This window comes from Pristiophorus japonicus, chromosome 14 (genome assembly GCF_044704955.1).
Source record: "Pristiophorus japonicus isolate sPriJap1 chromosome 14, sPriJap1.hap1, whole genome shotgun sequence".
Taxonomy (NCBI): Eukaryota; Metazoa; Chordata; class Chondrichthyes; family Pristiophoridae; genus Pristiophorus; species Pristiophorus japonicus.
The window spans coordinates 105,609,525-105,621,722 of NC_091990.1; the positions used below are offsets into that span (position 1 = coordinate 105,609,525).

Here is a 12,198-nt window from a genome sequence, read left to right on the forward strand (position 1 = left end):
GTTTTCTCTATTTACATTGACCAGGCTTGGCATTGCACTTGAATCCATTTCCATTCACACCTGCCCTTTCTTGGCACGGCTGCAATTTACACTGATCGTGGGGTTGGCCATGACTCAATGGGCAGCACGCTCACCTCTGACTCAGAAGGTCGTGGTTTCGAGACCCACTCCAGAGACTTGAGCACAAGATCCAGGCCGACATTCCCAGTGCAGTACTGAGGGGGAGCTGCACTGTCGGAGGGGCAGTACTGAGGGAGTGCTGCACTGCCGAAGGTGTTGTCTTTCAGATGAGATGTTAAACTGAGGCCCCATCTGCGCTCTCGGGTGGACGTAGAAAAATCCCACAGTATTATTTCAAAGAGGAGCAGCAGAGTTACCCCCGGTGTCCTGAGGCCAAATTTATCCCTCAACCAACATCACAAAAGCAGATTATCTGGTCATTATCTCATTGCTGTTTGTGGGAGTTTGCAGTGCACAAATTGGCTGCCGCATTTCTGACTTATTGACTACACTCCAAAAAAAAAAGTACTTAAACTTTTGAGGTAGTGAAAGGTGCTATATAATTACAAGTCTTTCTTTCTAATCCTACTAGCTGGCTGGAAGTATCTTTGTCACTGGCTCTTTCTGAAAATACAGGAAACACCAATCTCTATTGAGAATCTATCTTGGTTTTATCATGCATGACAGAATTTCACCATCTGGGCTCTTGATTTTATGATGTAATTGTTCAGAGGGATTTATATCCTTGTGCTGCCTTCAGTTTAAACAGCAATCTATTTTGACTTAAGGTCATTGAAGAACTGAAGAGGTTACTGGCAAGTTATTTGATTTGAATCTGGGGATGTGGGCGTCGCTGGCAAGGCCGGCATTATTGCCCGTCCCTAATCATCCCGAGAGGCTGGCGGTGAGCCGCCATCTTCAGGATGCATGAGTCGGGTGTGTTGGTGTGGGGCTGGAGTCACATGTAAAGAAAGACTTGCATTCATATAGCGCCTTTCACAACCACCGGATGTCCCAAAGTGCTTTACAGCCAATGAAGTACTTTTGGAGTGTAGTCACTGTTGTAATGTGGGAAACACGGCAGCCAATCTGCGCACAGCAACTCCCACAAACAGCAATGTGATAATGACCAGATAATCTATTTTTGTTGCATTGATTGAGGGATAAATATTGGCCAAGTCACCAGGGATAACTCCCCTGCTCTTCGAATAGTGCCGTAGGATTTTTTACATCCACCTGAGATCAGACAGGGCCTCGGTTTAACCTCTCATCTGAAAAACGGCACCTGAATCAGTTTTGAGCTATATTATAAAAAGGATATAGAGGCACTAGAGAGGGTGAAGAGAAGATTTACAAGGATGATACCAGAAATGCAAGGGTATACATATCAGGAAAGGATGAACAGGCTGGGTCTTTTCTTGAAAAAAGGTGGCGGAGGGGTGACCTAATAGAGATCTTTAAAATCATGAAGGATTTTGATAGTGGACACAGAGAGAATGTTCCCACATGTGGGGAAGAGCATATCTAGAGACCATCAATATAAAATAGTCACCAAGAAATCCAGCAGGGAATTCAGAAGAAACTTCTTTACCCAGTGAGTGGTGAAAATGTGGAACTCGTTACCACAGGGAGTGGTTGAAGCGAGTAGTATCGATGTGTTTAAGGGGAGGCTAGACAAGCATGAGGGAGAAGGGAATAGAGGGTTATGCTGATAGATTTAGATGAGGAGAGACTGGAGGAGGCTCGAGTGGAGCATAAACGCACGCTGGCTGATAATATCTCCCCTTTTACACTTGCACACATATTTAAAGATCTCTCCTGGTGTTAACCACTTGGAGTTGGGCCTTTGTGAAATCCTCTGGTGCAGTGAGGTTAGAGGGGGAGAGTTACAGGGACTGGATTTGTTGTGAAATTCAGCGCCATTTTCGATGCCCAGATTCTGTCCTTATTCCCATTATGAATTGCTGTAATCCACATTTTTAATGGAAAGTGTAGATATAAAATGTCGTGCTGCAGCACCTCCACTGGTCGGAGGGTGCAATTAAAGCAGACCGGTTTACATAGGCAGTGAGTGCACTTAATCCCGAGACCGAGAGTTCAAATACCACCATCGCAGTTTGAAAATTAGAATTCAGCTATATATATGTATGTGTGTGTGTGTGTATATATATACATATATATATATATATATATATATATATATATATTTTTTTTTTTTAAAATCTGGAAACAAAAAGCTGGGATCAGTAAAAGTGACCATGAAACTGTCGGATTATTGTAAAAGCCCAGCTGTGTCACTGATGTCCTTTAGGGAAGGAAATCTGCCACCCTTACCCGGTCTGGCCTATATGTGACTCCAGTCCCACACCAACCTGGATAACTCTTAACGGCCCTCTGAAGGGACACTCCTTTTGTATCAAACCCGCTCCCAGCGGTTCAAGAAGGCAGCTCACCACCACCACCTCGGGGCAATTCGGGATGGGCAATAAACGCTGGCCTCGCCACCGACCCCCCACATCCCGAGAATGAAGTAATAAATATCGATGCAGGGAATTGTAGTGGGGATCAGTAAACCGAAAGTGTGAGCAGATGCAAGATTTCTTGGCCTAGAAATTGCGGTCGGAAGCTTCCTGCGGACGGAGTCCCGCGGACGGAGGCCCCCGACCTGAAAAATTTCTATGAATCTACCAGGTGGTCCGGGAGTTTAGGAGACTTGAGGTCCTGGGCGCCTCTGCGAAGGCCTGTGTAGATGCTCATGTATCCCAGGATCGTAGGCGCTTCGCACTCATCCCTGCGATCATGTGGGCCGGCCCAACCAATCATAGGGGATCCCCATTCATGCTTATGGTGCTTCCTATCATATGAATGGGGACACCCCCCGCCACCCCAATAAAAACCACACACACACTTAAAATATATATATATATTTTTAAACATCACTTTTAAAATTAATCAATGGAATTTAATTAATCAAAACAAAAATGTAATTTTTTTGAAAAATAAATGTACATACATTAAAGGGTCGAAAAATAAACTTGCCTTATTTAACAGGATTTTAAATGTTCAAATTATTGAAAAAAAGTGACTTTTTCTGTCCTTTTTTAAAAAGCAGGCATAAGGCCTATTTTTATCGGTCGTAAGAATTTCACGAGCATTCGCTGTGGTGAATCGTCCAACTCTTCCCGTATAGGCCCTTTATGTTTCATGTTCCGGAAATTCTCTTTTATCTAATAAATTGAACCAGTAGCCTTGGTCACATCGACACATGGTCAATTTGACTCTTGCCTCAAATGCTGACCATTTTTAACACGTGTTTTTTGTTGTGAGACTGGTTAGGACGTCCTCAATTCTAAAGGTGCTCCAAACAAACCCCCACTGGGCATTTCTGTTCCGCAGGAAGTCTCGAGTTAAATTTGATTAGTGATGATCATCCCTCTGATTGCAGGTGACCGGCTGAGGGGAATCTGAAGATGACAGAGTACAAGCTGGTGGTGGTTGGAGCTGGTGGTGTTGGCAAGAGTGCATTGACAATCCAACTCATCCAGAACCACTTTGTGGACGAATATGATCCGACGATAGAGGTATAGTATGCCTGCCCGCCCTCCCCGCACCTGTGCATACACCAACATTTGCACTTCAAGGAAGGCTTCTTTCCCTAGGGGTGTCCTTCCCGCCCCCCCCCCCCCAGTCTTTTGGATGAGACGTTAAACCGAGGCTCCATCTACTCTCGGGTGGATGTAAAAGATCTCTCGGCCACTATTTCAAAGAAGAGCAAGAGTTATCCCTGGTGTCCTGGTCAATATTTATCCCTCAATCAACATCACTAAAACAGATTATCTGGGTCATTATCACATTGCTGTTTGTGGGAGCTTGCTGTGCGCAAATTAGCTACCGCATTTCCCACATTACAACAGTGACTACACTCCAAAAAAAAGTATTTAATTGGATGTAATGCGATTTGGGACGTCCTGAGATTGTATATAAAGGCGCTGTAGAAATGCAAGTCTTTACTCTTGGTGACTGTTTTGTGGAATCAAAGAAATTACAGAACAGAAATGGGCAGTTCGGCCCATCCATTCCGTGCTGGGTGTTTACCCTCCACACCAGCCGTGTCCCAGGTGCCTGGCTATCCCTTTATTCCCCTTTCTGTCACCCGCCTGTCCAACCTATTCAATGTTGGCATGGTACAATCACGAACTCCGGGAGATTAGTGGGGAAGCGGGTTGTGTAGAGGACACAGAGGTTGCAAAGAGATTTGGATAGGTTAAGCGAATGGGCTAAGGTTTGGCAGATGGAATACAATGTCGAAAAATGTGAGGTCATCCATCTTGGGGGGGGGGGGGGGGGGGGGAGGAAACAGTAAAAAGGAATATTATTTGAATGGGGAGAAATTACAACATGCTGCGGTGCAGAGGGACCTGGGGGTCCTTGTGCATGAAACTCTTTTGGAGTTTACCTGTAAAACATAAACATTAATCGGTGCCACCCGACCTGGATGACACACCAGATATTTACAAGGCCCATTTTTTCCTTTTTTGTGGGGTTTTTTTGTTTTTTTTTGGGTTTTTTTTTGGGCACTAAAATCAAATATTTTTTTTTCCCCAATGCCCCCTATAAAAGGGGAGGGGGACACTAAAAGCACCGGCAATTAAAACAAATTAAACTTTAAAACGTAAAATCAAATTAAAATTTGGTTGCCGGGCGTGATGATGCACTCCAGTCCCTCCGGTGCCCACCTCTCGCGGAAGGCCGCGAGCGTTCCTTGTGCATGAAACTCTTTTTGGTTCTTGTGCATGAAACTCTTTTGAGTTAGCCTGCAAAACATGAAACATGTATCCGTGCCACCCGACCTGGATGACACACACAAGACATTTACAAGGCCCTTTTTTGTTTTTTTTTTTGGTTTTTTTTTTTGTGGGTTTTTTTTTTTGGGCACTAAAATCAAATTTTTCCTTTTTCCAGTGCCCCCTATAAAAGGAGACGGGGACACTAAAAGCACCGGCAATTAAAACAAATTAAACTTTAAAACGTAAAATCAAATTAAAATTTGGTTGCCGGGCGTGATGATGCACTCCAGTCCCTCCGGTGCCCACCTCTCGCGGAAGGCCGCGAGCGTTCCTTGTGCATGAAACTCTTTTTGGTTCTTGTGCATGAATCCCAAAAAGTTAGTTTGCAGGTGCAGCAGGTAATCAGGAAGGTGAATGGAATGTTGGCCTTCATTGCGAGAGGGATGGAGTACAAAAGCAGGGAGGTCCTGCTGCAACTGTACAGGGTATTGGTGAGGTAGCACCTGGAGTACTGCGTGCAGTTTTGGTCACCTTAAGGAAGGCTATACTAGCCTTGGAGGGGGTACAGTGATGATTCACTAGGCTGATTCCTCTCATTGGAGTTCAGAAGGATGAGGGGTGATCTTATAGAAACATTTAAAATAATGAAAGGGATAGACAAGATCGAGGCAGAGAGGTTGTTTCCACTAGTCGGGGAGACTAGAACTAGGGGGCACAGCCTCAAAATAGGGAGCCAATTTAAAACCGATTTGAGAAGGAATTTCTTCTCCCAGAGGGTTGTGAATCTGTGGAATTCTCTGCCCAAGGAAGCAGTTGAGGCTAGCTCATTGAATGTTTTCAAATCACAGATAGATACATTTTTAACCAATAAGGGAATTAAGGGTTATGGGGAGCGGGCGGGTAAGTGGAGCTGAGTCCACGGCCAGATCAGCCATGATCTTGTTGAATGGCGGAGCAGGCTCGAGGGGCTAGATGGCCTACTCCTGTTCCTAGTTCTTATGAGTGAATTTTGGAGCATCATCACCCTCTGTGTGAAGATGTTTCTCCAGCCTGTTATCCTAAATTGCGTGTATTTACTCTTGTACCTTAGTCCCCTCGTTCTAGACCCCTCAATCACCAGGAGCAGACGGTTTCTCTCGACGCTGTCACCCCCCTTTATAAGTTGTAAACATGTTTGTTAAACTGCCCTGTTGTCTCCTCGAACAGCACTGACTACAGAAAGAACACTTCCAGACCCTTGTTCACCCCGCCTCGCCCTGCATCTGCCCCAGACACCAGGCGAGGAAACCCCCAGTGGGGGAGAGCTTTGGGAACCACAGGTCCAAGGTCACCTGTTCCTCCCGAGCTCGTTACACTCACCACACATTACTCCTAGACTGTGTCCCATTTCTGGGTTTAAAAACTCAGATTTGTGTTTGACCCCTTGCTCACTGAAATACTGTGTCAGCAGGTTAGTTCTGAATTTAGTCCCCGGTTCCAATATAAGAAAATTTGCTGTCCTTACCCAGTCTCGGCCTACAGGTGACTCCAGTCCCACACCAACCTGGTTGACCCCTTGATCGAAGCGAGCCCCTCCCTTGGATCAAATTACTCATAGCCCCACCCCCACTCCCCTGCCACTCGTCACTCAACCCATCCCTTCCTGGCCAATCGGAAAAGTGAACAGACTCCCTGTTACCCGATTGATTCTACACGGTCGGTCAAACCACCTTTTCCCCATCTCTAATTTTTTATAACTAAAGGTATTCAAAGAAAAGGCGGGGAGGAAATACCGCACTAAAGCCCCTGTGATGTTTCTCCTGAATGTTGCTCCCGGCAGTGTCCGGGAGATTAATCTTCAAGTCCTGGAGCCTCTGGGCCATTCCCGGAGGTTTATGGACCCCTAAATGTGGGGTTGGACATGAATGAACCAGTTGTGTTTTTAATCGTGTTTGCATGGTCATGTTTCTGGTGCCCTCTCACAAATCTCCAGTTTTATCGTGAATTCAATTTCATAATTCTGCTCATATCCATGCACATAGAAATTATTTAAAAATGTGGGAAAGTCTTTAAATTTCTCTTAGTTTTAATCTGTATAGATTGTGTATTTAAAAAAAAAAGTTCTTTTTGAGTTAATATTTTTGAATTCTAAATTGGTTGCAGTAGTAAAGTGATAATTACCACACTAAACTAATTGGGCACTTGATTTATTCTGATTTAATTTTTCTCTGGTGGGATTTGGACTTGACTCCCCCTGGGTTCCTGGTCCAGTGCCATCTGGTAGGAAGAATAGAGAAGTCACATTACTTGCAGAGTGCGTGTCTAGGTGGGGTAGAGGAACAAAGCGATCTGAGTACAAATACACAAATCGCTAAAGGTTGTGACACAGGTTAGCAAGGCCGTAAAAAAACCAAACCAAGCATATAGAAATCTACAACGCAGAAGGAGGCATTTCGGCCCATCGTGTCCACGCCGGCCGACAGTCACACGGCCCTTGGTCAGCAGCCCTGAAGGTTACATATAAACCTATGAACAATGGTGGAAAGGTAAAGAGCATCAGGCCCAACCAGTCCGCCCCACACAACTGCCACACCCCTTGCACTAAAACATTCTACATTCCACCCCAACAGGAGCCATGTGATCTGGGAGAGGCAAAAACCAGATTAGGCCAATTGGGAGAAAAAAAATCTGGGAAAATTCCTCTCCGACCCATTCAGGCGATCGAAACTAGTCCAGGAGATCACTGGCCGTATTCGATTCCCTGCAGTACTTACCATCGTATCTGCACCGGCCAACAAGAGGTCATCCTGTCTAATCCCACTTACCAGCTCTAGGTCCATAACCCTACAGATTATGGCACTTCAAGCACCCTTCCAGACAGTGAGTTCCAGACCCCCCACAACTCTGTGAAGAAGCCTCCCCTCAAATCCCCTCTGAATCTTCCACCAACCACCTTAAAACTTTGACCCCTCCACCAAGGGAAATAGGCCCTTGCTATCCACTATATCCAGGCCCCTCAAAATTTTGTACACCTCAATGAGGTCTCCTCTCAACCTCCTCTATTCCAATGAGAACAAACCCAGCCTATCCAATCTGTCCTCATAGCTAAGATTCTCCATTCCAGGCAGCATCCTAGTATATCTCCTTTGCACCCTCTCCAGTGCAATCACGTCCTTCCTATAATACGGCGATCAGAACTGCGTGCAGTACTCCAGCTGTGGCCTAACCAAAGTATTATACAAGTTAAGCATAACCTCCCTGCTCTATCTCGGCCAATAAAGGCAAGCATTCCGTATGCTTTCTTAACTACCTTATTCATCTAGCCTGCTACTTTCAGGGATGTTTGGACAAGCACTCCAAGGTCCCTTTGTTCATCTACACTTCTAAGTGGCCTACCGCTTAATGTGTATATCCTTTCCTTATTAGCTCTCCCCAAGTGCATTACCTCACACTTCTCCGAATTAAAGTCCCTTTGCCACTGCTCTGCCACCTGACCAGTACATTGATATCCTCCTGCAATCCATGACTTTCCTCCATTATCAATTACACAGGCAATTTTAGTGTCATCTGAAAATTTCTTAATCATACTCCCTATATTCAAATCTAAAATCATTGATGAATACCACAAAAAGCAAGGGACCCAGTACTGAGCCCTGCGGAACCCCACTGGAAACATCCTTCTAGTTACACAAAAATCCATCAACCATTACCCTTTGCTTCCTACCTCTAAGCCAACTTTGGATCCAACTAGCCACTTTGCCCTGGATCCCAAGGGCTTTAACCTTCGTGACCAGTCTACCATGTGGGACCTTATCAAAAGCTTTGCTGAAGTCCATATGCACTACCTTCATCGACCCCCCTGGTTACCTCCTCAAAAAAATCAATCAAGTTAGTCAAACATGATCTCTTAACAAATCAGTACTGACTGTCCCTAATTAATCCTTGCCTTTCTAAATGTAGGGTTTATTTCTAGAGGTAGGGAAGTTATGCTAAACCTGTATGGAACCTTGGTTAGACCACACTTTGAGCACTGTGTACAGTTCTGATCGCCATGTTATAAAAAAGATATTGAGGCACTGGAGAGGGTGCAGAGAAGATTTACAAGGATGATACCAGAAATGTGAGGGTATACATATCAGGAAAGGATGAACAGGCTGGGTCTCTTTCCTCTTGAAAAGAGAAGGCTGAGGGGTGACCTAATAGAGGTCTTTAAAATTATGAATGGTTTTGATAGAGTGGATACAGAGAGAATGTTTCCACTTGTGGGGAAGAGCATAACTAAAGGCCATCAATATAAAAGTCACTAAGAAATCCAATAGGGAATTCAGAAGAAACTTCTTTACCCAGAGAGTGGTGAGAATGTGGAACTCACTACCACAGGGAGTGGTTGAAGTGAATGTATCGATGCATTTAAGGGGAGGCTGGACATGTATATGAGGGAGAAGGGAATAGAGGGTTATGGTGATAGATTTAGATGAGGAAAGGTGGGAGGAGGCTCGAGTGGAGCATGGCCTGTTTCTGTGCCGTATATCCCATGTAAATCTCCACTTAACCTTCTGCTCTCAGAACAACCCCAGCTTCTCCGGTCTCATAACCGAAGTCCCTCATCCAGGAAAGGTGTGAAGACTTTGCCTCTGCGAGTCCTTCTGGAGATTTGAGGTGTAGTTTCTAATGTCTCTGGGAGGAGATCAAGGGTTGGTTTCTCCTGAGGGCCCCGTCTCATCGAGGCCACATGGAGGGAGGGACCAGGCGGCCTCGACAGGCCTTTGTTGTGAAGAATGGAATCTGGCATCAGATGAACCAACTTGACCCAATCACGAGGGCGGCTTGGAGCTGGACTCGGTCCAGGAGCAATTGGGCTTGTTTTTCCAAAGCTGCTAAATGGAGCCGCTCTGTTACGTTACTGGATGACTGCAGGCTTTGACGGAGCAGAAATAATCCTGACTGACAAACTGTGGGAATCAAAACCCAGCTCTGTATTTTCACAGCAGAGGCTCACAATAGGAAGGCACGTAATTGGATCAATTTTACAAGTCCATCGGTAATTTGAAGTTGTTTACAAATGTTTCCTCTCTGTGACCAGAAACTATCAACATTCGCGATTCCACGGGTGGTGGAAGTAAGAGAGACTTGCATTTCTATTTCACATCCCCAAGATGCCCCAAAGTGCTTTACAGCCAACGAAGTACTTTTTCAAGTGTAGTCACTGTTGTAATGTAGGAAACGCAGCAGCCAAATTTGCGCACCGCAAGCTCCCACAAACAAATAATGACCAGATAATTTATTTTAGTGATGTTCGTTGAGGGATAAATATTGGCCCCAGGACACCGGGGATAATTCCCCTGCTATCCTTTGATATAGTGACGTGGGATCTTTAACATCAAACTTAACCCGAGGCTCCCTCTGTTCTCTTAACGACTCATCCGAAAGACCGCTCCTCCGACGGCGCGGCGCTCCCTCAGTGCGCTGGGACGGTCAGCCTCTCTTTTCTATGCTCGAGTCTCTGGTATTGGTCTCTAGCCCATGACCTTCTGACCCAGGTGAGTGTGCTGCCCACTGACCGGCGGCTGACATCCCTGGCATTGGAAGAGCACTGTTCTAAAACACATGGTTCCATATTGTCGGCCAGTCCTCGGGCATTCAGTCCAGCCTTTGCACCAGTCACTGTTTTTATTCGTGTTTCCCATCGGGTTAATGATGCAGGTGGTTTTGAAGTTTTGAGTCTCCTGGTGGGACGGGTATTGGCGCGAGCGTGGTGTGCTCTATTGTGTTTGACGGGCGTGTCAGAGTTCGGGTGAGGCAGACTTGACGTGACTCATGGAGAAGGCAACTTGCCAACTCCGCCGAACGCCCGACTCGTGCCTGGGAATCCCACGCTCCCGACAGCTAATCGTTCCTTCTGATGAAAGCAAGGGCGTGGTTCAAAGATTTCCCTGGATTGCCCCAGGTTGTTGAGAATCGGAAAGCTGTCTGACTTGAGCGCACAAATCTCGGTTGACGCTCCAGTGCAGTACTGAGGGAACGCTGCACATGATGCAAGAGAGTTCTCCCCTGTGTCCTGGGGCTGCTATTTATCCCTCAGTCAACATCACAAAAGCTGATTATCGGGTCACATTGCCTGTTGTGGGAGCTTGCTGTGCGCAAATTGGCTGCAGTGTTCCCCACATTACAACAGTGACTATACTTCAAAAGTACTTCATTGGCTGTAAAGTGCTTTGAGACGTCTGGTGGTGGTGAAAGGCGCTATATAAATGCAAGTCTCTAACTCCAGTTGAAGGAATGTTTGAGGTTGCCCCGTTGGGAGCTGCGATGGTCGGCAGCGTTGAGGCAGATTTCGTGAGCGGTGTTCGGGCCAGTAACCGCTCAGCGAGCCGCACATCGGCCATTCGAGGTCTGACCCAGGCTACACCCACCCCGGCACGGGGGGCGGGCGCACGGTGTCTGGGAACACGTCAACAGATTCCAAGGAGTAGTTTCAGGGTCAGAGTATCAGATTTCAACAACCCATCACCTCGGCAGGAAACACGTTTTCCCGGAAATGGAACAAATAACAGATTCACGAGTTTGAGTCGCGTTTGCGCTTTGTTTGCCGCGCCTTCCGTCCACCCGACTCTGTCTCTGTCTCTGTCTCCCCCGCTCCAGTCTCCCTTCCCTTCCCCTCCCTCCATCTCTCCCTCCCACCGACTCTCCCTTCCCTTTCTTCCCTCCCCCCCCGTCTCTCCCTTCCCTTTCTCCCCTCCCCCCCCCCCGTCTCACCCCCTCTTGCTCCCTGCCTCCCTCACTCCCCCCCCACCCCCCTCCCCTCGCTTCCCCCTCTTTTCTGTGTCGTATTTCACAAAACCAAACAAAGAAAGCTTCTGTGATTAAAAGCAAAAATTGCACGTGTAAGAACGATCCTGCTGGTTGCCACGGTGACATCTCCTCAAAGCCATATTTATATTTAGAATTCAATGCTTGACATTTTTTTTCCTCGCAGTAAACTGTCCTTTTTGCTTCGTGTATATTGTTTAAAGTGCGGGTAAGTAAATGAAGGAACAATTCTCAGTTGTAACTAAAATATTCTCTGGTGTTTTAAAATGGCCGCCAGACTGTCCAAGATGGCTGCCCAGGTCCCCAGGCCTGACTCTGTTTGTTTTTGTCTAAATGCAGGATTCCTACAGAAAGCAGGTGGTTATCGATGGGGAGACCTGCTTGTTGGACATTCTGGACACGGCGGGCCAGGAGGAGTACAGTGCCATGAGAGACCAGTACATGCGTACAGGAGAAGGTTTCCTCTGCGTCTTTGCAATCAACAACACCAAATCGTTCGAAGACATTCACCAGTACAGGTTGGTATTGGTGTAGCATTACCCCCTGCACCCCCCGGGGAGGTGAATACACAGAGATTGAGTAGACTAGGCCTATATTCTCTAGAGTTTAGAAGAATTGGAGG

General features: G+C 46.3%; 1 protein-coding gene across 2 annotated transcripts in view; it reads left to right on the top strand.

Moving 5' to 3' along the window:
* The window catches only part of LOC139280019 (GTPase HRas), a 65,151-nt gene that overhangs the window by 34,593 nt on the left and 18,360 nt on the right, over positions 1-12,198 (top strand). For both annotated transcript variants that reach the window (XM_070899443.1, XM_070899444.1), the window contains exons 2-3: positions 3,446-3,581; positions 11,916-12,094. In XM_070899443.1, coding sequence (XP_070755544.1) covers positions 3,471-3,581; positions 11,916-12,094 — 290 coding nt within the window. In that variant the 5' untranslated portion in view covers positions 3,446-3,470. The remainder of the gene's footprint in view (positions 1-3,445; positions 3,582-11,915; positions 12,095-12,198) is intronic.